The sequence below is a fragment of the Hyperolius riggenbachi genome, chromosome 2 (genome assembly GCF_040937935.1).
Source record: "Hyperolius riggenbachi isolate aHypRig1 chromosome 2, aHypRig1.pri, whole genome shotgun sequence".
NCBI classification, from domain to species: Eukaryota; Metazoa; Chordata; class Amphibia; order Anura; family Hyperoliidae; genus Hyperolius; species Hyperolius riggenbachi.
In genome coordinates, this window is record NC_090647.1 from 250,401,074 (window position 1) to 250,427,408 (window position 26,335).

Below are 26,335 nucleotides of genomic sequence, written 5' to 3' on the forward strand. Positions count from 1 at the left end.
ACTGGGAAGGGGTCCCTTCCCACCTCTGTGAGCCCCAAGAAAAATGTGGGGGTAATTGTAAACTGTAGGTAATCTTATATTTTAATCTGAAATCCCACTTTAATAATAATACAATTTAACAAGTCCCCACAACGTGCTCTATATTGCGCCATATGCAATTAATTTTCACAACATCATCAGAGACCAAGTCACCACTTTAGGGGTTACATATAAAGTGGTGCCTAAAGCAGCAGTAAAATGATGCGTAGACAGCAAATGGCAATTTTACTGGTACATATGGCAGTGGGGCAACGCACATTACCAGGGTTACACGCGTTACTATGGTGTCAGTATTCTGCAGTATGAACACCTTGGGCGACACTGGCTGACATTATTACCATCTTCACAGTGGGGATAACAATATTAGCACCCTCAGTGGATGAAAAGATTTTTCACAGCCTTACAGACACTATGAAATAGAACCTGCAACAAATAAAGCACAATATAGCACAGTGACCATGCTGTGAAAAAAGTTAATTTGCAAACTAATGTGAACTATTATTGCAATTAATCATTTTTTGATAGAATGAGGAATTCTCAACCTCATTAAAAATTATCTTTACAGGGATATCGATGTTGTTTCTTATTGGGGGGGAATCACACATTTAAATCTCTGGCTATACAATCATTTCAGGAAAACAAATATAATCGATCAGCCAACCATATCATCCAGTGTGTGGCCAGAATGAGAAGCCATTCCACAAAAGATCCTTATGCCATCTACTACGAGTGGCATAGAGACATGCACCATCATACTGTAATTCCCTTTCAATATTTTATTCTTTCAATGTTTCGAAATTCACACATTTTATTTGAAAATGGTTTTCTAGGCACAGATATAAATAAACATTCTTGGGTAACAAAAACAAATATACAAAGTTTAGGCACAGTGCTAATGGATATACAAGACAAAAACATTTCTATCGTGCTTTTCTGCTGGTGGACTCAAAGCGCCAGAGCTGTAGCCACTGGTGCGTGCTCTATAGGCAGTAGCAGTGTTAGGGAGTCTTGCTCTGGGTTTTCTTACTGCTCAGGGTTTTCTTCCTGAATAAGTGCTGGCTTAGTGAACTGGAAGAGCTGAAATTCAAACCTTGGTCTCCTGTGTCAGAAGCAGAGCCCTTAAAGTGAACCTCCAGACTAAAAATTGACTCAGCAGCACTGAAAAGGCCTGGCGTTTCTTTAACTGTTTCACAGCATCAGAACTTTTTTCTCTTATACAAGCCTCATTTTTAGCTGCACAGAAATAAACTGCCCGGGCATTTTTCCCCTAATGCTGTGCAATGTTGTTGTTCTCGTTCTGCTGTTTTGGTGCAATTTTTTTTTTAACATTTTGAATTCGACATTTGAAGCCTAGCGTGTGCAGCTGGGAGGGGTTATCAGGACACAGGACAGTTGGAACTGTGTCTCCTGCTCCCTGTCACCTCCTTTCAACCAAAAAGATGGCAGCCCCCTTGAATCACGTCTTCTGACGCCGAGGTTACTCCCTGTGCTTGCTATAGCCGTAATTCCTAATACGGCCTATGGTGGCGCCGGCTGCGCCCAAGTCTCCTGCACGGGATTTGGCGTGCTCGGAACATATACCCCAAAGGTTATTTCTGATGGGTCAAGGGGGTACTTGGGTTTATTATAGTTAAGAATAATAAATTTAGTTTTTGAAAATATTAAATCCTATATAAACAACACCAAATATCAATAGTAAATGCTTGAAAACAATTACAATGTACTACTATTAAATATATATGTGGCAAGGGGTACTCAAAAAACTTTACCATACCAGGGGGTTATTGGTGAGGACAAGCTTTTAAAAAAGAGGTACATTCCAATCATATAAAATAAACTTTAATAGCACTGGCAATGCGTTTTGTGGGTCCCTGCCCATTTCCTCAGCCCAAGTGCCTCACTATGTAAAGAGCCAAGATTTATCATTTTCTGAGTGTCTTTTTATCCTGTTTGTGCATTTGCATTTATAGTTCCACTTGAAGATATTACTAATTTTCTCATACACTATTTTATTTCTAAGGGCTGTAGCCCACTAGATAGCAAATAGCTCTCAAAAACGCTAGCATTTAGAGCAATTTTAAGACTAAAAAAAACTGTCCTTTCCTGAGCTATGTCAAGGAATCTGATTTTGGGCCCTGCATTCTTTGGATGAAATCATTCTTAACCTCTTGAGGACCACAGGCTTACACCCCCCCTAGTGACTAAGCCATTTTTTACAATTCAGGCCACTGCAGCTTTAACAGCTCGCTGCACGGCCATACTACTTCGCACACAAATTAATCTTGCCCCCTTTTCTTGCCACCAACAGAACTTTCTGTTGGTGGCATCTGATTGCTACTGCTATGCCTTGTTTTTTTAATTAATTTTATTGTTATTTTTTTAAATAAAAATGCTGTGTTTTTTGTTTTTTTTTACAACCCTCCCTCCCCCCGAGAGCCAATTAGTGAGATCGTCTCTCATAGGCATCAGCCTATGAGAGCAATCTGTTTGTTAGCCTCTCCTGGGGACAGCTCAGTGACAGAGCTGTCCCTCGTATAGCGCTGCACAAGATCACAGCGCTGTACAAGCACTTTCTGACATTTTTTTTTCAGCCTGGTTGTTTACAGAGAGGAGCTCTGTAACTCAGCAGGGATGCGCCGTGCTAATCTCCTCCCCCAGGACTTGACACCTTTCATCGTTAGGCGGTCCTGGGGGAGCCACTCTGCGGCCGCCGATCGGTGTTAGGCGGTCGTAGAGTGGTTAAAATGCTGCAGACACTGCGATTGCGATTGGAATCAACACCAAAGGCTTACATTGGCAAAGCACTTTTGGAATCACCAGGGATACCTAGAAAGTGTAAATAGCTCCTGTAAGAGCTTCAGTGGCCTTTAGTGGCCTCCAGGCCTCAGTCTTACCATCATTTGAAACATATGATTGAAGGTTTTTTTGCGCATGTGATAAAGCAAGTGGAATTTTGCAATTTTTAAACCAGTAGTGCTATTCTCCATTGACTTTCATTGTATGTGCGGTGAACACGATTTTGAAAATTCACAATTCGCATGTGATTTTGAATAAGTGTGAACCCTGATGTAAAAGACTCCAGCTACTGTACATCTCAGAAATTTAGAAATCATATTCCACAAAGGCATTTTGCTCGGGGAGCAATTATGGAAACTGAGTTTATAGACAAGCATTTTTTCATATGAAATGTTCATGCTTTCATAGTTTATTTCTTTCATAGTAAAGAGTGATGTATGATATCCACCAGGATCGTTAGTCACTTTGTAGATGTGCTGATTATCTCTACATCATCATAGTCTTCATAATCTTCTTCAATCACTTCCACATATTCTCGATCTCTAAGAGAATCTGCAAGGAGGAAACAAATGACTCATCAAACAAAACCTGCCAACACTATCATTCTTTTCTACCCCATCCTAGTGCACACACAGAATGTCTTTGATAAAAGAATGTTGGGGGGAACATTGTCCACTCAATGGTTATCATTCTTGATTTGTGATACAAGGTTCAGAGTTATATTCTTACAAGCAGTGTTTGTCTATAGGGAAGAGTTTATACAGCATGTTTTTGTGTTTCTCTTCCTCTTTTTTTGCAAACTCAGAGTTAATTAGCAGCTTATGAAAACCCAACTCACGACGCTCTTTGCATTGGGCTTGGCATCTCATCATGGTTTGCTAGTAATGTTTCTAGCCAAAATTAGAAGGTGGAAGGAAAGGAGACAGGGTGAAGCTGAGAAAAAGGAGGTAGAAGACCATGGGCCATATGCAATTCACTTTTTCACCTGAGTTTTCTCCAAGGTGATATTTTCACAATTGTTAAATAAAATGCCTTTTAAACCACCTGCAGCAAAAAAAGAATCAAAATAATTTTTACAGTATTGTTTCACCTACTTTATGGTACTTTTGGTGCTAAAAAGTTATTTTAACCACTTGCCGACAGCCGACTCATACCGCGCGTCGGCAAAGTGGCAGCTGCAGGACCAGCGACGCAGTTCTGCGTCGCCGGCTGCAGGCTAATTAATCAGGAAGCAGCCGCTCGTGCGAGCGGCTGCTTCCTGTCAATTCACGGCGGGGGGCTCCGTGAATAGCCTGCGGGCCGCCGATCACGGCTCGCAGGCTAAATGTAAACACAAGCGGAAATAATCCGCTTTGTTTACATTGTACGGCGCTGCTGCGCAGCAGCGCCGTAAGGCAGATTGGCGATCCCCGGCCGATTAGCGGCCGGGGATCGCCGCCATGTGACGGGATAGCCTGTCACTGGCTGCACAGGACGGATAGCGTCCTGTGCAGCCCAGTTTGCCAGGGGAGGACAGGGATGAGAGGGAGGGGGGAATTTCGCCGCGGAGGGGGGCTTTGAGGTGCCCCCCCCCGCAACACCCAGGCAGGCAGGAGCGATCAGACCCCCCCAGCACATCATCCCCCTAGTGGGGAAAAAAGGGGGGCGATCTGGTCGCTCTGCCTGCACCCTGATCTGTGCTGGGGGCTGCACAGCCCACCCAGCACAGATCAGCTAAAATAACGCTGGTCCTTAAGGGGGGGTAAAGGGTGGGTCCTGAAGTGGTTAAATCAAAGATGAAAAATTATCTCCTAGAAGAAAACTTAGGAGAAAAAGTGAATTGTATATGGGCCCATGAAAGAAAAGTGTGTAGCAGTGTGGAGATAGTGACCCGTATACTCGTTGTTTACTACTACAGCTATTTTAAGCCAAAATTAATTGAGTCTTTTTGTGTTTGTTTCTGATATTTTACAGCATCATGCAGGTATAGTAGTAGGTTTACAAGCGAAGACCTAACACCACTGTTGGCTTATGATTTGTTGCTTGAAGCCACTCGTGTTCCTAATAATGCAGTGGTCCTCATGTGTTCCCATATCAGCACTTGGAATGTGCTCGCAATATACTGTACCTGACCTTATCTTTTATTCTTCAACTTTCTCCTGACCACTGCTCGGAGTGCTGGCCACCTCTTTTGCTGCACCTCCTGTGTTCCCCATCAGGTATAGAAGAGATTAGAGAAGACTCATCAAGAAGAGGCGTCCCAGACACTGAGAGCAGTGACACAGTCGCACAAGTGGGAGGAGAGCACAAGTGGAGGCCAGTCGGAGGCGGCCTGGTGTTGCGCTGATCCACCTTTCGCGCAATTTTCGATTTTTAAATTTTACTTGGTAGCGCACCCAGGCTATGCATATACATAGGTTAGGATTTAGTTAGTGTTAGGCCCCTCCCATGGAGGATTGACTTCTTCGCAGTGGGAGGGACGAGTACTTAATAGGTTGCATGCAAGCTTTTACAGGAAACCAACATCCTCCAGTGGTAGACAGGTCATGTGTATGCTCGGTGTGTATTCAACCCCACAAGTGGGGCTTGCACTCTTTTGCAGGTAGGCACTAGTCTGTTTTTAAGTAGCGCTGCTCATTTCCTTGCTATGTACTAATTTAATTCGTTTTTGGTCAGCTGCTCCCACTTAACAGCCAGGCTTTTGGTATATATGGAGAGCTTCTGTTTGGGTTCAAGGTGCGTTTGTAGTTCCTGGGGGGCCTCAGCGCATCTCTGATTGGAGGCCATTTGGAGGCGGCCTGGTGTTGCGCTGATCCACCTTTTGCGCAATTTTCGATTTTTTAATTTTACTTGGTAGCGCACCCAGGCTATGCATATACATAGGTTAGGATTTAGTTAGTGTTAGGCCCCTCCCATGGAGGATTGACTTCTTCGCAGTGGGAGGGACGAGTACTTAATAGGTTGCATGCAAGCTGTTACAGGAAACCAACATCCTCCAGTGGTAGACAGGTCATGTGTATGCTCGGTGTGTATTCGACCCCACAAGTGGGGCTTGCACTCTTTTGCAGGTAGGCACTAGTCTGTTTTTAAGTAGCACTGCTCATTTCCTTGCTATGTACTAATTTAATTTGTTTTTGGTCAGCTGCTCCCACTTAACAGCCATGCTTTTGGTGTATATGCAGAGCTTCTGTTTGGGTTCAAGGTGCGTTTGTAGTTCCTGGGGGGGCTCAGCGCATCTCTGATTGAAGGCCATTCGGAGGCGGCCTGGTGTTGGGCTGATCCACCTTTTGCGCATTTTACCTTTTTCTTATGTTTTATTAGGTAAAAGATGGGTGGTCGGCTTATACTCGGGTCGGCTTATACAAAAGTAGATACTAGTAGGACCTTCCACGTGCAAATTTCTGTGAGTGGGTTTGGGGGAAAATGACACTGTACTATAACTGAGAGTAGTATCACAGTAAGCGCTATAACTGAGGGCACTATAGCTATACTGTACATTCTATAATTAGGGGTGCTCTAAAAGGATGCATTATAAATGGCAGCACTGTAATAGGGGCATAGCCTTATACATAGTTTGAATTATGGCAGAGGGCACTATGACAGAAGGAATGCAATTGGCATTGTTTTAGCATGGGAAACTGTAACAGAGGGCACTATAATTAGGGTGCACTATAATGGAAGGTGCTAACATTGGTGACACTGTAATAAAGTGGGCACAAATATGAATTGGGCACTAATCAAAGACATTATGAAGGGAGAATTAATGAGTTGCACTGTAAAGAAAGAAGCAAGATAATGAAAGAGTACTAGTGGGGGTAAGGCTGTCTTACTAACTTGCATTCTCTTGGTAAAAAAAATCAGCACACACAAACAAAACAAAAAAATTATAGGGGCGTGGTTTCAAACATTTAATTTCAAGTGGATCCGAGATGAAAAACTAACTATAACAAGTAACTTGTCTATATATCTTATCTAACGTTTAGATAGTTTACACAGCAAATCTAGCTGCAAACAGCTTCAACAGTTTATGATAATTTATTCCTGTGATACAATGACAGCAGCCATGTTTTGTTTGTCACATTATACACAGGCAAGCTGATAGCATCTCCAGCCCTCATCTCACTCCCCTCTCCTCCTCCTTCCTCCTCTTTGCCTCTAAATTTCTCTTGCTAGTAATGTCCTCCTCCTCCTGCCCAGACTGAGCTCCCATAAACCCTTGCTACAGTGCCAAGGCACTAGGAAAAAGCTATGGGTGAGGCTTGTTTAGTTTATAGGGAATTAGAGTATTAAAACAAAACAAAAAAGTATTTGGCTTGAGGAATGCCCTATAAGCTATATGTAAGGAACACAATTATGCAATGAGTAAAAGTTTATCTCGGATCCACTTTAAACATTGTTTTATTGCAATAGCCCCAGGCATGTGTGGGCTTAAACTTTTAATAAAAAGGTCCCTTTGGCTGCTCAAAGGTAGCCCTGCCCCGACCACAATAAGCTCCACACACCCCCAAGAAGCCCCGCCCCACCTGGGACACTTTGAAGTGAATAGGCTCAAGACAGGGATCCTAGTGTGCCCATTCCGTCAGCTGTGTGGGAGCAAGTAAGATTGTGTCTCCCTAACAGTTGCACCCACTGCGACTTATCCCTCCCCTACCACCCACAGTGACATCTTCCTCCACCTGGCACCCACAGTGACCTCTCTCTCCACCTAGCACCCACAGTGACCTCTCCCTCCCCAGCAATAGCAGTGATCCTGCCTACCTCAGTACCCACACTGACCTCTTCCTCTCCCAGCAGCCAAAGTGACCTCCCCAGCACCCACACTGACCTATCCCTCCCCCAGCACCAACAGTGACCTTTCCCTACCCCAGCGGCACCCCTCCTGTCCCCAGCAGCACCAACAGGGACCTCCCATCTCAAAAGCAGCATCTACAATGACCTCTCCCATCGCCAGCACCTACAGTGACCTCTCCCAACTCCCAGCATCCACAGTGACTTCTACCTCCCCCAGCAAACACACTGACCTCTACCTCCCCCAGCACCCACAGTGACCTCCCCTTCCTTCAGCATTCACAGTGATCTCTAGCTCCCCCAGCACCCACAGTGACCTCTCCCCCCTAAGCACCCACAGTGACCTCTACCTACCCCAGCAGCCACAGTGACTTCTCCCCCCTCAGCCCCCACAGTGACCTACCCTTCCCCAGCACCCACACTGACCTCTACCTCCCCCAAAACCCACAGTGACCTCTTCCTCCCCTAGCAGCAACTCTACCATCCATAGTAGCATGCACAGTGACCTCCACCCCCTGCACCCACAGCAATCCCACCAATATCCAGCACCCACATTACACTCAGTCAGTAACCCCCACTATAGCAAGCACATAGTACTTGAACCAAACACCCACATTATAGCCAATCTAGCTATACACACACACACACACACACACACACACACACACACACACACACACACACACACACACACACACTGCGCCCAATACTCACATACAGCCTCCATATGGCACTTAGTACTCGCATGAAACAGCCACATGACACCCAGTACCTTCACCCTTTCTCCCTATAGCTGGCACCCAGTACTCACCCCCAGCTAGTACAGAACCTGCACCCAGCCCCAACATGGCACCGAGTACTCACACCTGCACACCGCCTCCACATGGCATCCACTATCTGCACCCACATAACTAGTACCTGCACCTGAAGTACCTGCACTCACAACTCACATGACATGACACACAATGCCCACCCATAGACAGCACCCAGTTCAGGCATGGCACCAAGTATTTGCACTCATGTGATACCCAGTACCTTTATCCAGCACCCACATGTTTCATCTCCAGTATTTTTAGCTGCACCAAGCCTCCACTTGGTGACCAGTATCCACACCAAGCACTCACATGACATCCAGTACATGCACCAAGAACTCACAAAGCACTGAGTAACCTATCACTGCTGATTTAATGGTGATGGAGCTAAAAGACTTGGTTGGAAGAAGACACAAAATCTTCCTGATACTGCTATAGGAAAGGAGGGGGGGGGGGGGAGCTAAGGATGCCTAACATGGGCATCCGCACATTGGGAAAAATGAAGCATGCTGCCCCCCCCCAGCCACCCGAACCTGCAGGAGGAGGAAGCAATGCAAAAGGAGGGGCAGCGGGGACAGTGGCTGGGAGGGGGGCCAGACTCCCCACCTCCCTCACCTGGATCTCCTCCTTCTGGCGCTTCCCCCCTCCAAATTAGCAGCGGCAAACAGAAGCGGGCATCAGCGGGCGGAGAGAAATTACACACCTTTTTCCTGCGTTCCAGGAGATGGTACACAGCGCCATCGTCACGTGACACTGGTCACCGCCTTCTCCACCGCTCTGTGCTTCCTGATTAGCGGAAGCATAGTGAGCGGCGGAGAAGTCGGAGACCAGTGTCACGTGACGATGACGCTGTGCGCCATCGCCTGGAATGCAGGAAGAAGGTGGGCAGTTCCTCTCCGTTCGCTGATGCTCGATTCTGTTTGCCGCTACTAATTTGGAGGGGGGAAGCACCAGAAGGAGGGGACCCAGATGAGGGAGGTGGGGGGGGGGTCTGGCCCCCCTCCCTGCCGCTGTCCCTCCTTCCAAGCTTCCAACATACTGGGGGCAACTATGCTATACTGGGGGCGACTATACTAGCTATACTGGGGGCGACTATACTAGCTATACTGGGGGCAACTATACTACCTACACTGGGGGCAACTATACTAATACCGGGCAACTATACTAGCTATACTGGGGGTGACTATACTACCTACACTGGGGGCAACTATACTAGTTATATTGGGGGCAACTATACTAATACTGGGGCAACTACACTACCTACACTGGGGGCAACTATACTAGCTATACTGGGGGCAACTATACTAACTATACTGTTGGCAACTATACTAGTTATACTGGGGGCAATTATACTCTCTCTGCCTTTCTGATGTCCCTTTCTGCTGTATCTCTCTCTCTCTCCCTTTCTGCTGTCTCTCCCTTTCTGCTGTCTCTTTCTTTCTGCTGTCTCTTTCTCTCTGCCTTTCTGCTGTCTCTCTTCCTCTGCCTCTCAACTCTCTCTCTCTCTCTCTGCTGTCTCTCTCTCTCTCTCTTCCTTTCTGCGCTCTCTCTCTGTGCCTTTCTGCTCTCTCTCTCTCTGCCTTTCTGCTCTCTCTCTGCTCTCTCTCTCTCTGCTTTTCTGCTGTCTCTTTCACTCTCCACTCTCTCTCTGCATCTATGCTGTCTCTCTCTCTCTGCCTTTCTGCTGTCTTTCTCTCTCCCTTTCTGTGCTCTCTCTGTCTCTCTGCTTCTATGCCGTCTTTCTCTGTGTGCCTTTATGCTGTCTCTCTCTCTCTGCCTTTCTGCTGTCTCTATCTGTATTTCTGCTGTCTCTCTCTCTCTCTCTCTCTCTCTCTCCCCCTTTCTGTGCCCTCTCTCCTTTCTCTGCCTCTCTGCTGTCTCTATCTGTATTTCTGCTGTCTCTCTCTCTCTCTCTCTGCCCTTCTGATGTCTCTCTCTCCCTCTGCCTTTCTGCTCGCTCTCTATCTCTCTGCCTATCTGCTTTCTCTCTCTGCCTTTCTGCTCGCACTCCCTCTCTCTCTCTCTGCCTTTCTGCTGTCTCTGTCTCTCTGTCTTTCTGCTGTCTCTCTGACTTTCTGCCCTCTCTCTCGTTCTCTCTCTGCCTTTCTGCTGTCTCTCTCTCTCTGCCTTTCTGCTGTCTCTCTCTCTTTCTCTCTGCCTTTCTGCTGTCTCTCTCTCTGCCTTTCTGCTGTCTCTCTCTGTGTTTCTGCTGTCTGTCTCTCTCTCTCTCTCTGCCTTTCTGCCGTCTCTCTCTCTCTGTCTTTCTGCTGTCTCTCTCTCTTTCTGCCTTTCTGCTGTCTCTTTCTCTCTCTTGCTCTCTCTCTCTCTGCCTCTCTGCTGTCCCTCTCTGTCTTTCTGCTCTCTCTCCCTTTCTGTCCTCTCTCTCTCTCTCTCTCTCTCTCTCTCTCTCTCTCTCTCTCTCTCTCTGCTTCTATGCTGTCTTTCTCTCTGTGCCTTTATGTGCCCTCTCTCCTTTCTCTGCCTCTCTGCTGTCTCTATCTGCATTTCTGCTGTCTCTCTCTCTCTGCCTTTCTGCTCTCTCTCTCTCTCTCTCTCTCTGCCTTTCTGCTGTCTCTCTCTCTCTCTGTCTTTCTGCTGTCTCTCTCTTTTTCTGCCTCTCTGCTCTCTCTCTCACTCTCTCTCTGCCTTTCTGCTGTGTCTCTCTCCTTGCCTTTCTGCTGTCTCTCTCTCTCTTTCTCTCTGCCTTTCTGCTCTCTCTCTCTCTCTCTCTCTCTCTCTGCCTTTCTGCTGTCTCTCTCTGTGTTTCTGCTCTCTCTCTCTCTCTCTGCCTTTCTGCTCTCTCTCTCTTTCTGGCTTTCTGCTCGCACTCTCTCTTTCTGCCTTTCTGCTGTCTCTTTCTCTCTCTCTCTCTGCCTTTCTGCTGTCTCTCTCTCTCTCTGTCTTTCTGCTGTCTCTCTCTCTTTCTGCCTTTCTGCTGTCTCTTTCTCTCTCTTGCTCTCTCTCTCTCTGCCTCCCTGCTGTCCCTCTCTGCCTTTCTGCTCTCTCTCTCTCTCTTTGCTGTCTCTCTCTCTGCCTCTCAGCTGTCACTCTCCCTCTCAGCTGTGTCTCTCTGCAGTCTCTCACTCTCTCTGCCTTTCTACTGCCCTCCCCACACACGGGCATCCTCTTCCTACCCACTGGCACCCCCCTCCTGCCCATTGTCACCCTCTCCCACCCACTGGCAACCTCCTGCAAAATCTGGGGTGTGACTTAATGCCACACAGGGGGCATGGCATAAAGCGGATCCGAGATGAAAAACTAACTATAACAAGTAACTTGTCTATATGTCTTATAATGACAGCAGCCATGTCGTTTGTAAACATTACACAGAGGCAGGCTTATCTGTATCTTGATCACTAAGCCTGTGGAAAAAAACTAATCCCCCTCCTCCCATTTGCCTCTGAAATCAATGGCTAGTAACACCTCCTCCTCCCCCTGCCCAGACTGAGCTCCCATGAGCCCTTGCTACTGCCAAGGCTCTCTGAACACCTGTGGGCGTGGTTTATTTAGTTTATAGGGAATTAGAGTATTAAAACAAAAACAAAAAAGTATTTGGCTTGAGGAATGCCCTATAAACAATAGGAAAGGAACACAATTTCCCCCCCCCCCCCCCCTGGAAAAGGTTCTGCAGACGCCAATACTGCCCAATATTGCTTTCTAGCACGATTGATTGATTAGGGCCCTTTTTTCAAATTTGAGCACCACCCCCTTGAGGATCCTCTGCAAGGCCCTGAATTTCCCCCATGTTTTTCCATTGGCCTCTTGTATATGCATTATACTGCCTACCTCTTCAATACCTCTTCCATTACAGTGCTTCCCATTATCCTAACCCCATTTTAGTGCACCCAGTTTTAGTGGCTCCATCACAATACTTCTTATATGTTCATTTTAGTTCTAATAGAGAACCTCACATGAAATTATGCACAGTGGGGCTGTTTTAAAGACAAGGCAAAAAATGTCTCCATACTGTAAATCCACGGACAGTTAGCCCAGTACTCTAAGCAGTCAGGTTAATGGTTCTGCCTCTGACACAGGAGACCTGGGTTCAAATCTTGGCTCTTCCAATTTCAGTAAGCCAGCATCTATTCAGTAAGGAGTTCTTGGGCAAGACTCCCTACTACTGCTACGGAGTGTGCTCTAGTGGCTGCCTCGCAAGCACTTTGAGTCAGACAGTAGAAAGCACTATGCAAATACTGGAATTATTATTATTTAACCACGCTGACTTATTTTTCTGTATTGGAATGCATGTGCTGCTTTTTCTTATGGTTTTGCCCCATGCTACCCCAAAAAAATACAAACAATAACCCATTACAGGGTCACTTTTTAAAAATTGTTGTGATATAATATGTGCTTTAATGCATGTGGAGATGAAAAAGCAACTTTGAATGATCTATCAATAGTTTAATTGCCCAAGTTGGCTTCACTTCAGGCAGCCAGGGTGACTACAGGGCCTCTTCGGGCTTCCTCTTGGGGTAAGAGGAGTGGGGTTACTACCGTATGCACTAGTAATGGGTGCTCTATACATGGACACCACCACAAGGAGCAGTATACTTGCTAGCAATTGTACTACTGGTGTAGGAATAGCCTGTTTGACTAAAGCCTTACTTTGTTGGATTTTTGGTGTTTCATAATACAGAAGTGCAACATGAGATGTACATGGGAGGCACCTTTCAGTGTAATGTAAATAAATGGATGGTATGTAGGCTTTTCATATTGTTTACCTGTTATAACTGTATGCTCAACAGAATCATAAGATGCAGAGGAGTATCTGTCATTTATGTAATCTCTTTTATCACAGTATTCAGGATCTGAAACAAACAAACAGTTATTAGGCCTAATTAGGTCTAATAAAATGACACAAATTTCCCAAAATAAAATCTCTCAATACTTACATACACCTAGCGTCAGAGATTGTGATGGCACCATTTGTGCTGCAGCTGCACTTTTGTTATAAGGCAGTTTCTGAATGGGACGTTGTGAAATAGCTGGCGAAAATAAAAACATGACCTTTAGCAGACTGAATAGTTTCGCTACTAATGACTTCTTCATGAAACAGTGTAAATGAGATGTCGTCCACAACTACACTTTAGTCTACTTGAAGTTTACACAAAAATGGTGAGTGACAACACCCACTGTTTTCTTGTAGGAAAGTGTGCAAAGTCTTGTTAGTGCCTGATGACTTGATGTGGTCAGGTTTTGCTTGCTCAGAGAAGCAGCTCTATTTACTGCTGAATGGGCTTTGCACACAGTCTACAGAGAAGGGGACACAGTTAAAGGACCACTGTAATGAAAAATCATAAGATTTAAAATACATGTGTACACATACCTTTAAGAAGTACATTTCTCCCAGATTAAAATATACCATCAATGACTTTTCTACTGTGTTGCTGGCACTTACAGTAGGCAGTAAAAAGGTTTAGGCCTGGTTCACATCTGCGTTTGCAAACGGAACCAGCCATACAGGTCCGTTGTCCGTTTCGCTGAACGGACAAAAAAAATGCAGCAGGACCCAATTTTACGGACCGTTTCGCTCAACGTAACGGAAACGGCAGGTTTTGCAGCTACATAGGAACAAATAGAAAACTGACAGTTTACAGCACACTAGCTGTAAAAACGGACAGTTTTTCCTAATCCTGATGGCCGGATCCATACGGCCGGCTCCGCAAAAAAAACGCAGATGTGAACCGCAGATGTGAAACACAGATGTGAAGTAGTCAATTTCCGCATGGGGGGATAAAATAAATTGGCCTGGAGCACTTGCAAGCCTCTAAATAAATTGGCTGCTAAAGGGTTCATTTAAACACACACTTCTGGGCATAGATATGTAGGCCTACAGGTGCACTACTCTACTGCAAAAACTGTTGGTATCTGTCAAAATACTGGTAGCTTTGTACAATTCCAGATTGTTACAGGAGTGGTTGATGTTTGGAAGAATGCTTTGGACCTAAATGGTGTACATTCAAATGAAGCTAATGTTAGTGCAGATAAAAAGGCTTTTGCATACAGTACTCAGCCTTTTTTAAATTTCACTCAAACATAATAATAATAATGGCTTCCTATCATCTCGGACTAAAATACATACAACTAAAATGTAACTGTATGTCCTCACAATACTCCAACTACTACTACTTTATAATTAACAATTAAAGGACCACTATCGCGAAAATCATAAAATGTAAATGCAAGTAAAAATGAGGTCATAATTATGGGCGACTTCAACTTTCCAGACATTGGGCTCGATTCACAAAGCGGTGCTAACCCAGCTAGAGACTTTAGACGTGATAACCATTTTTATCATGCCTAAACTCAGTTTAGGCATGATAAGTTTAGGCATGATAAGTTTAGGCATGATAAGTTTAGATAAGTTTAGATCGCATGCAAAGTCCCGCAAGCAAAGCAGCGCCATTAAACTCTATGCAAAGTGCACCAGACTTTGCTAGCGCAAAACTTTTGATCAGCTGTGCACTGCGGTGCTAACCCAGTTGGTGCTTAAACTTATCATGCCTAAAAACTTATCACACCTAAACTTATCATGCCTAAACTTATCACACCTAAACTTATCACACCTAAACTTATCATGCCTAAACAGAGTTTAGGCGTGATAAAGGGCTTTTCACCAGGGTGCTAACTGTTAGCACCGCTTTGTGAATCAGGCCCATTGACTGGAGTATTGAGGCTACCCATTCTGGTAAAAGCAGCAGATTTCTGGCAGCACTACAGGACAATTACTTGACTCAAATGGTAACTGAACCAACTAGGGGGAATGCGTTACTGGATCTGATCATTTCTAATAGACCAGATAATGTATCAAATGTGCAGGTTCAAGAACATTTGGGAAATAATGATCACAACATGATAACGTTTGATCTGGTGACTGATAGGCCACGGGGCAGCGGGACCACTAAAACTATGAATTTTAGAAAAGCAAAGTTCAATCAAATTAGGCAGGCACTAAGTTTGGTGAACTGGGATAATGTACTACAAGGGGAAGACACTGAAGGGAAATGGCAAGCTTTTAAACTTATACTCAATCAATATTGTAGTATGTATATCCCATATGAAAACAAAATATCTAGGAATAAAAAAAGGCCTCTATGGATGAATAGAAAGGTTAAAGATAAAATGAAGAGGAAAAAGAATGCCTATAAGGTCTTAAAACAGGAGGGGACCGAGGCTGCACTAAGCAATTATAAGGAGTGCAATAAAAATTGTAAAAAAGAAATTAGGCAGGCAAAGATTGAAGCTGAAAAACAAATCGCTAAGGATATCAAATCTAACCCAAAAAAGTTTTACAAGTACATTAACTCTAAAAAAAGAAAGATTGACTGTATAGGACTCCTAAAGGATGAGGGTGGGAACTCAATGGTGGATGACCAAGGTAAGGCAGAGTTATTAAATGCTTTCTTTGCTTCTGTCTTCACAAAAGAAACAGCACTGTTGCAAACTACAGAGGCTGAAGAGTCTCAATCTTCTAACTGTAATATTAAATACTTAACGCAGGAAGAAGTGAAGGCAAGACTAAATAAATTAAAAATAGACAAGGCACCTGGCCCGGATGGCATGCATCCTCGGGTCCTAAGGGAATTAAGTTCAGTTATAGATAAACCCCTTTATCTTATCTTTTGTGACTCTCTTGCAACTGGCAGAGTCCCAGTGTATTGGCGTACAGCCCAAGTTTTCCCATTATTTAAGAAGGGCAAAAAATCTGATCCAGGAAATTATAGACCTGTAAGCTTAACATCAGTTGTATGCAAACTATTTGAGGGGTTAATAAGAGATACTATACATGACTTCATAGTAGAAAATAATCTTATTTCTCAGCATCAACATGGGTTTACTAAAGACAGGTCCTGTTTGACTAACATGCTCAGCTTTTATGAGGTAGTGAATGCTAATATGGATATTGGGAATGCTGTAGATGTGATATACTTGGACTTTGCAAAGGCCTTCGACACTGTTCCCCACAAAAGTCTGGTGCAAAAGTTGAGGATACGAGGACTGGGGAAGAGTCTGTGTTCATGGATAGGGAACTGGCTAATGGACAGAAAACAAAGAGTTGTGGTCAATGGATCGTACTCAAAATGGGAGACTGTTAGCAGTGGGGTCCCACAGGGGTCTGTTCTGGGTCCAGTGCTCTTCAATGTATTTATTAATGACCTAGTAGATGCAGTAGTGAGCAATGTTGCTATTTTTGCAGATGATACAAAATTGTGCAGAATCATCAACTCTCAGGAAGATAGTGTCATATTGCAACAGGATCTGGATAGGATGGCTATATGGGCACATACATGGCAGATGAAATTCAATGTTGACAAATGTAAAGTCATGCATTTTGGACGTACTAATGGTCTAGCACCATACAAAATAAATGGGATACAGTTGGGGACATCAAACTTGGAGAAGGACTTAGGAGTACTCATTGACAACAAGTTAAATAATCGTACTCAATGCCAAGCCACTGTAGCTAAAGCGAACAAAATTTTGGGATGCATTAAAAGGGAAATAAAAACTCTAGATGCTAGCATAATATTGCCCCTGTTTAACTCTCTAGTAAGGCCACATCTGGAATATGGAATTCAGTTCTGGGCACCACATTACAAAAAAGATATTGCAGTTTTAGAGCAGGTGCAGAGACGAGCAACAAAATTAATACGTGGGATGGAAGGTCTCACTTATCAAGAAAGGTTAGATAAACTGGGTTTATTTAGTCTAGAGAAAAGACGCCTTAGAGGGGATCTAATTAACATGTATAAATACATCAGAGGGCAATATAATAGCTTGGCGGATGAGCTTTTTGTCCCTAGGCCTTCTCTAAGGACTAGAGGACATGATCTGCGCATGGAGGAAAAACGTTTTAGCCATTTATTTAGGAAAGGGTTCTTTACAGTAAGAGTGATTAAGATGTGGAATGCATTGCCACAGAAAGTCGTTATGGCAAACTCTATACCTGCATTTAAAGGGGGCTTAGATGCTTTTCTTGCGTTGAAAGACACCCATGGCTACAATTACTAGGTAATGCCTAATGATGTTGATCCAGGGATTTTATCTGATTGCCATCTGGAGTCGGGAAGGAATTTTTCCCTTTAGGGGCTAATTGGACCATGCCTTGTAAGGGTTTTTTCGCCTTCCTCTGGATCAACAGGGATATGTGAGGGAGCAGGCTGGTGTTGTACTTTATACTGGTTGAACTCGATGGACGTATGTCTTTTTTCAACCAAAATAACTATGTAACTATGTAACTATGTAAAATACATGTAAACACATACAAATAAGAAGTATGTATTTTTCCCCAGAGTAAAATGAGCCATAAATTACTTTTCTCCTATGTTGCTGTCACTTACAGTAGGTAGTAGAAATCTGACAGAACCGACAGGTTTCATTTTTTATCATAGGAGATTCTCAGCAAGGCCTTTATTGTTTATAAAGACATTCCTTGAAAAGGATTTATACAATGATGGCCAGCCTCCCTCCTTGCTGCACACTTTTTTTGACAGTTGGAGGGTTCAACTGCCATTCACTAAGTGCTTTTGAAAATAAACAAAACCCTGAGAATCCCCCATGAGGAGATAGACTAGTCCAAAACCTGTCAGTAATGTCAGATTTCTATTATATGCTGTAATTGACAGCAACATAGGAGAAAAGTCATTTATGGCTCATTTTACTCAGGAAGAAACTGACTTATAACTGATTAGTATGTGTTTACAAGTATTTTAAATGTTACGATTTTCGCGATAGTGGCCCTTTGATGCTGATAACACATCAGTGCTTGGGGTTCCATCTTCCAGGTTCATATACAGTAAGTGTGGCCACCATGATTCCCTCCTGTAACAGTACAGCCACCATGACTTTCTAGCTTTGCCTCAACAACACCTGTTATGGGGACTGTATTGGAGGTGGGGAGAATGAGAATTTGGGCCACCCACAGTCCTATGATTACAAGCTGGAGGGGCTGCTCCTCTCAGTAGTTAAACATCTCATAATATAGTAACTCCTATCCCTCATTCCCATTAATTAGGAGTATTTTAATTCTGTTCAAATTTCACATTCATATTTCACATTAACAAACCAATCACTTCCTGTAATCTCTGTGTAAAATGTATGTTTTGCGCATGTTCCTTCCTTATATGTGGTACATCTAACATGCTAGTGCATGTACTCATCATATCCTAACTTGACTATTGCAAAACCCTCCTCTGTGGCCTCCCATTGAACTAAACTCTGCTAAGTAACTCATTCACCTCTCCTCTTCCTCCCCAAAAACTGCTTGTCTATCTCTCACTCCACTCACTTCCACTAGCTATGGATCACATAAAGGATACATTTCATGCTTCTCCTACTTAGGAAGTCTTCCTCTGCATGGTTCTGCTAACATAGCTGCAATAATTTACAGAGCGTACGTTAAAAAAAGGGCGCCGGGAAAAAAGGGCGCAGGGTTTTAAACGATAATCATGAATAACGTTTAAAAAAAATTGTGCTATATTTCGTTTAAAAATAATGTTTTATAAAGTTATAAATCATTAAATAATGTGTAAGAAATCGGCAATTTTAAAAACATTAATCCCCTGTTTAAAAAGTGAAATTTATAATAACGTTTTATAAAACATTAATAAGAATGTTACTGAAGCTATACCTAACCCTACTCTCACACAGAACCCTCCCTGTACCTAACCCCTAGACCCCCCTGGTGGTGCCTAAACCTAAGACCCCCCTGGTGGTGCCTAAACCTAAGACCCCCCTGGTGGTGCCTAAACCTAAGACCCCCCTGGTGGTGCCTAAACCTAAGACCCCCCTGGTGGTGCCTAAACCTAAGACCCCCCTGGTGATGCCTAAACCTAAGACCCCTCTGGTGGTGCCTAACCGTAAGACCCCTCTGGTGGTGCCTAAACCTAAGACCCCCCTGGTGATGCCTAAACCTAAGACCCCCTGTGATAAGCATTAATAACGTTTTAAAAAAATATGGTGCGGTTTTTCGTTTAAAAGTAATGTTTAAAAAAATATAAATAATTAAATAATGTGTAATCATGAGAAGCAGTTATAAAACATTAAAAGTCTCCGGGCGCCGCTTTTAAAACGTGATTTTTCTCCGGCGCCCTTTTTTCCTGTTGGGCGCCCATTAAACGATATTTATTATGGGAGTGAATGGCGGCGGCCTTTTTGTCCACCTGCCTCATGCGCCCAAATTTCCTGCTTCCATTTACAGACCCCAACCTCTGTTCTACTAACAACTTTCTCCTGTCCTCCAGAACTCCCTCAACCATCTGATTGCCATATTCCCGTCTTTGGAGGTCATGCAAAAACTGTGCAGTAACCTGCACTCATATCAGCTGCAGGTACTAAAGCTTACTTCCCTGCAAATAAAAAAAAATAATGTGAGGTTTAGGTCCGATACAATGCAGTGCATTATCAGGAAGTACCGCATGCTATGTGCTCCAGCACATTAAGCTTAGATTAGAAGCTTTCCATAGTGCTAATAAATTCAGTTACTGGCACAGCTGCTTCTATAAGAATCCAGTGGCAGCCTTTTTATTGAGCAGGAGAGCTTAAAAAAGACAGACTACTATTCAAGCAGCAATCAAGAAAATCAACAAGACAGGAGCCATAGTGCAATCAAACCCTGTTGATGAAGAGTTGTACCCCAACAACTTCAATCTAAGATATTAGAACCCCCTTTTTCATTGACTTGTAACTTTTACACACGGAGCCAGTGTACAGGGGGTTTCATGAGACTCCTATACACATTAGCTAGAATGGAGAAGCTTATCTGATTGTTCCAAATTTGGGGCTATGGAAATTGCTCTCTAAACCCTCGCTGCTATGATCGGTACCCCACTGGAAACAAGGATCCCCCAATAGCCACCATTAGTGGGGATGGAGCTTAGAAAGCAAGGGGGGAGGGGGGCAATCTTCTGTTTTGGAGCTATGCACCCTCTGCTAGCAGTCACAATACTTTTTAAGGGGAAGATGGCTAATGCTGTTTATTACAGGGAGGACTATTTTACATAAAAAGTGCATTGCTGCTATTTGATATTATTACTACTGTTTGTAGGTTTTAACTCAGTCTTTACACCACACATAAGCAGTGCCTTTAGAAATTAGACAAATCATTTGCTAGTTAAAAGAATGTTTAATTATGTGGTAATTTTGCAAATATGTTAATTTATGCATTTAATTAGCTGCTACAGTAAGGCAGACTCTGCTTACAATATTTTTATATTTTGTTAAATAATGTGAAGACAGCAAATAGTTAACACAAGAGTTAAAACAGGCACTAATGGCATCTCTTTAAATCTTCAAATCCAACTTAAAAACTCTCCTGGCAAGCATACAACCTGACAAGAATATTTTTGCAGTGACTGGTTCACCATTGTTTTATTCCCCCATATCCAATGAAGCAGAAAGTTTGTATGCATCACCTCTCATAGGGGTTGATTCACTAAAGCTAGCGCTGCGTAACAGTGAGCTGTCACGCGTGCTATGAAACTTAAGTGCCTTAATTAGTGTCCTTACATGCTACACGTGCTATCGGCAGCGTAGCATACATAATGTGGGAGCGGGCACTCTGTGCATGCTATGCTGCTGAATTGCAGCATAACAAACACTAATAACTAATGCGGCTCCACTCCTCCCGCCCTCATCATCAGCGGGTCCAGTCACATTAAAGGACCTGATCCCCGCACTCTGACTGGCCCAATAGGCTGTCTGTCAAACGCTAATAACTAACACGTCTCCACTCATCCCACCCTCATCACCAGCGGGTCCAGTCACATTAAAGGACCTGATGCCTGCACTCTGATTGGCCCAATAGGCTGTCTGTCACTTGACAGCCTATTGAGCCAATCAGAGTGTGGGGATCTGGTCCTTTAATGTGAACCTGATTCCCACACTCTGATTGTCCCAATAGGCTGTCTGTCACTTGACAGCCTATTGGGCCAATCAGAGTGTGGGGATCAGGTCCTTTAATGTGACTAGACCCGCTGGTGATGAGGGCGGGAGGAGTGGAGCTGCCTTAGTTATTAGTGCTCCTTGATCCTGTGTTGCCCTAGGCCATGGCCTAGAAGCCTTGCCTTAAATCCGGTCCTGTTTATATATAAAAGATTCATGTGTACACATCAGATATACAGTCACAATCAGATATGTATTTCTGACTTTAAAAATATGGTGACTCCGCTAATTCTTTTTTCTCTTCTGTATTTTCCCACCTACCTCTATGTTCTTTAGCTAAGGCACATATGCCTTACAGTTTCTTACGCAAGCAATACAAGTAAGATTTTAGCAGTTTAAAATCAGCCAAACTTCCATACCATAGTAAATACAATACCCCCAGCTTTGCTGGAAGCTAGGTCTCACAAGCTGCCTATATGAATATCCTGATGAGTATAACTCCACCCAAGCATACACGGTTTAGCTAATGGGTGGTTGATATCCCCTCTAACCAATAGCCACAATAAGCCTCCCCCACTTCCTCTATGTAATCTTGGTTATCTCAAACCTATTCAGTGGTCATATGATAATACTATACTGTACTATATATGTTTATAAACTGCTTTACTTGCACTAGCTGCAAGTTGCGCTTCTGGCTTATGTCAATGTAATGTTTACTGTTTCTCTATAGTAAAATTTAATAAAATGATTGAAAACAACAACAACAACAAATATAGTGACTGCTTTATGGCAGCAGTACAAGTTACTTGTTTTTGATTGGTTTATTTCATTTTGTGGACTAAGCACTGCTATTACTGTATATATAAGTTATATATATAAGTTATATATATATGTATGTACAGTATGTTTATGATGACTATTATCTAAGAAATATGTGCTGACAATAGCACCAGGGGTGGGAACAGAACTTCTGTTAACTTCCTGTTTCAAAGGATGTGCATGTACGGAGTGGAGTGATGTGTGTGGAAGTAGTCTTGCCTAGATGCTACCACAGGGCATTGTACACATTTTGACAACTGTGTTGCTGGCAAACAAATAGTCCAGCAGAATTAGAAGATATAAAGAAACACCTGTCATTATTGTAATGTCTTTTATCATAATATTCAGACCATGCATTTTATACAGGCTCTTTATATTACTTACCTGTTATAACTGCATTCCTGTTGTGAGTATCTTCAATATGCCCAACGGAATCATAAGATGCACAGGAGTACCTGTCATTTATGTAATCTCTTTTATCACAGTATCCAGGATCTGTAATAAACACATTTAGATACGTATGAGGCGTGTGGTCTAATATAACTATCCAAGTCTTTAAAAAATGAATATATTAAAGAGGAACTGTAACTACATATAGTAGAATGCAGTAAATTATTCAGGATGCCCACATTTACATTAACCACTTCACCACCAAGGGGTTTTTATACTAACAGACCAGACCAATTTTCACCTGTCAGCACTCCTCCCTTTCATTCACCAATAACTTTATCTCTACCTATCACAACCAAATGATCTATACCTTGTTTTTTTTTAACAGAAACTGGGCTTTTTGGGGGAGATATTTGTTTTCAGTAATTACTTTACTTTCTATGCCCTTTTAAAGGGAAAAACCAAGGGAAAAAATGAAAAAAAAAAAACACTATTTCTCTAATTCCATCCCTTATAGTTTTAAAATAAACAATGCTACCATAAATAAAACCCACACATTTTATTTGCCCATTTGTCCCAGCACACAACATTTATATTATGTTCCAAGTACAATGTATGACAACAATTTTTTTTGGGAAATAAAGGTGTATTTTTCTATTTTGTGTTTATTTAGATCCTGTTAATAATTACAAGCCAATGTTTACTAAAATATTAGTAACATATCAATATATTGTTTTTGGTAACTTTGGAGGGGGGATTCTTTAGAAATGATTTATGTTAGTATTTTTTAATTTAATTTATTGTAACTGTGCTTTTACTTTTCCACCACAAGATTGCGCCAGAAACATTGTCCTGGGTTACCAGAAAGTGTACAATCCTTTTTGTTACATTGTCTGTTACTTTCATTATTATGAAAGGACATGGAGCCTGATTGGGGTCATGTTCATTCATTCCAGGCACTTCGATTGTCTCGGGGAACACATGTTTCCCTACACCAAATCACGGACCTCCGAATTCCAGCAGATACACATGGCGGGCACACACGCATGCGTGCTCACACACATGGGTGCACATAGGCACTGGCAGCAAGTGACACATTAAAAGGCCCTGTTGCCACTAACAGGGTAAAACAGAACGTTTAAATGCGGCGCGTTGCCATTACCTGGTTAAATATCCTGGTTTCAGCATCAGAAACACTTTCTATGAAATGCATGCTCAATTGGGTTAAGATTAGGTGATGGACAGTGACCCAAAACATACAGCCAAAAGCAACACAAGACTTTATTAAAGAAAAGAAGAGGAATATTAATGAATGGTCAAGTCAGTCGCTTGATCCCAACTGAGCATGCATTTCTCTTGTTGAAGACTAAACATTGAACTGAAAGGTCCAGAAACAAACAGCAACTGAGAGTTGCTGAAGTAAAGTCCTGGCAAAATCTTTAAAGTTTCTTGGCTGCTGTTTTGCAACTAGAAGCTTCATCTCTCTCCACAGATTTCCTGTATGCTTGCGTTCTGGAGACTGGCTAGGCAACTCCATGACCGTAATGCGCTTCTTTTTAGTTACAGTTAAAGTGAACCTCCAGACTAAAAATCTACTCAGCAGCACTGAAAAGGCTTGGTGTTTCTCTAACAATTTCAAAGCATCAGAACTTTGTTTTTCTTCCCCAAGCCTCATTTTTAGCTGCACAAAAGAAAACTGCCCAGGCATTTTTCCCCTGATTCTGTGCAACGCATGATGGGATTTCTGATGTTGTTGTTCTCCTTCTTCTGTTTTGGTGCAATTTTTTTTTTAATATTGAATTTAAGATTTGAAGCCTAGCGCACACAACTGGGAGGGGTGATCTGGACTCAGGACAGTTGGAACTGTATGTCATGCTCCCTTTCACCTCCTTTCAACCAAAAAGATGTCTGTCCCCATGAAAAAGATGGCTGCCCCCATGAAATCACAAACATTTGCCTGTTCTTTAACCAGCCGGGCGGTATAGGCGAGCTCAGCTCGTCCATTACCGTCGGAGGCTGCCGCTCAGGCCCTGCTGGGCCGATTGTCATCAAATAAAAAGTAGCACACGCAGACGGCACTTTGCCAGCCGCGTGTGCTACCTGATCGCCGCCGCAGCGCAGCGATGCGCCGGTGCAGCAGCGAAAGAGGGTCCCCCCAGCCGCCCGAGCCCAGCGCAGCCGGACCAAACAGTTCCGGCCAGCGCTAAGGGCTGGATCGGAGGCGGCTGACGTCAGGACGTCGGCTGACGTCCATGACGTCACTCCGCTCGTCGCCATGGCGACGAGGAAAGCAAAACAAGAAAGGCTGCTCATCGCGGCCTTTCTTGTTACTTCTGATCGCCGGAGGCGATCAGAAGTACGGATTAGGAGCGCCCTCTAGAGGGCTTTCATGCAGCCAACTTTCAGTTGGCTGCATGCAATAGTTTTTTTTTTAATAAAAAAAAAAAACATCCGGTCGCCAGCCTGGCGATCTTAATAGAACGCCAGGCTGGTTAAAACAGGGTGGGTAAGAGATTAGATTACCTATCTATTTTAATTAACATAACTAATGTAACTTAATGACAGTATGTTTGTTTGGGCTAAAGTTTCCCTTTAAGTCCATAAATATTTGGACAGAGACAATTTTTTTTCTAATTTTGGTTCTGTACATTATCACAGTGAATTTTAAGTGAAACAACTCAGATGCAGTTGAAGGGCAGACTTTCAGCTTTAATTCATTGGGGTGAACAAAACGATTGCATAAAATGTGAGGCAACTAAAGCAGTCCTTTCATTTAAGGGGCTCAAAAGTAATTGGACAAATTAAATAACTGGAAAAAAAATTTTCATTTTTAATACTTGGTTGAAAACCCTTTGCTGGCAATGACAGCCTGAAGTCTTGAACTCATGGACATCACTATATGATGGGTTCCTTTTTAATAACCTTCCAGGCTTTACCGCAGCGGCTTTCAGTTGCGGTTTGTTTCTGAGCCTTTCTATCTGCAGCTTAGGGTGTGTACCTGGCTCATATACTGGGCAGGGTGCTAATCCTAGAAGCATGTTTGCTACCTATACTACTTACCTATACTGGGGTGGGCACTGGTTGGGGGGGGGGGGGGGGCACACTTTGGAATCTCCTCCTCTAATGTTGGAGAACCTTATACCAGCAATGCCGCTGTGCTTGCCAACAAGGGTTTCGCTATAAGTACGAAGTCATATTTCAGTTAGGGATAAAATACTTATTTCATTGAAAGGAATGCAAATCAGTGTATAACTTTTATGACTTGTGTTTTTTCAGGATTTTTGGTTGATATTCTTTCTCCCTCCATTAAAATGAAACTACCATGAAAATATCAAACCATTTGTTTCTTTGTAAGTGAGCAAACCTACAAAGGAACACATAATTATTTCAGACATTCAATACTAATTCAGATGACCAGAGTTGTCCCAGAAGCTAATCCTATAGTAAATTTTACTAGTGCAAATTAACTAACTGGCGACTTCCTGTCAACTCTGACTAAAATATATCTCTCCCCTTTGCTGCTTCCTTACACAAGATACAACTAAAATGCTAATGCATGCCCTCATAATATCTAGCCTTAACCACTGTTAGACAAATAACTCTAACACACTTATAAAATAACTCCTGTCCCTCATTGCTATTGCTCTGGTGCAACATTTGTGCTCACATTAACATGGATTTGCTTCTTATTTACATAAGATATATCCAAGATGTTAGTGCATGTATTCAACATAACCCACCCTAACTACTGCAAAGTCCACCTCTGTGAGGCATAAGGTGGCTGCCATACGTATTTCATGATGATCTCTTTGCTCCAATAGTGTCTGAGT

At 43.1% G+C, this 26,335-nt stretch overlaps 1 protein-coding gene across 1 annotated transcript in view; it reads right to left on the minus strand.

The window, feature by feature from the left end:
- Positions 1–866: 866 nt before the first annotated feature.
- LOC137544275 (uncharacterized) overlaps positions 867–26,335 on the minus strand; it is a 41,689-nt gene continuing 16,220 nt past the window's right edge. Inside the window, exons 5-8 of the mRNA XM_068265331.1 lie at positions 22,500–22,610; positions 13,307–13,399; positions 13,136–13,222; positions 867–3,387 (exon numbers count right to left, since the gene is read on the minus strand). Of these exons, the coding sequence (XP_068121432.1) occupies positions 3,296–3,387; positions 13,136–13,222; positions 13,307–13,399; positions 22,500–22,610 (383 nt within the window). The 3' untranslated portion in view covers positions 867–3,295. The remainder of the gene's footprint in view (positions 3,388–13,135; positions 13,223–13,306; positions 13,400–22,499; positions 22,611–26,335) is intronic.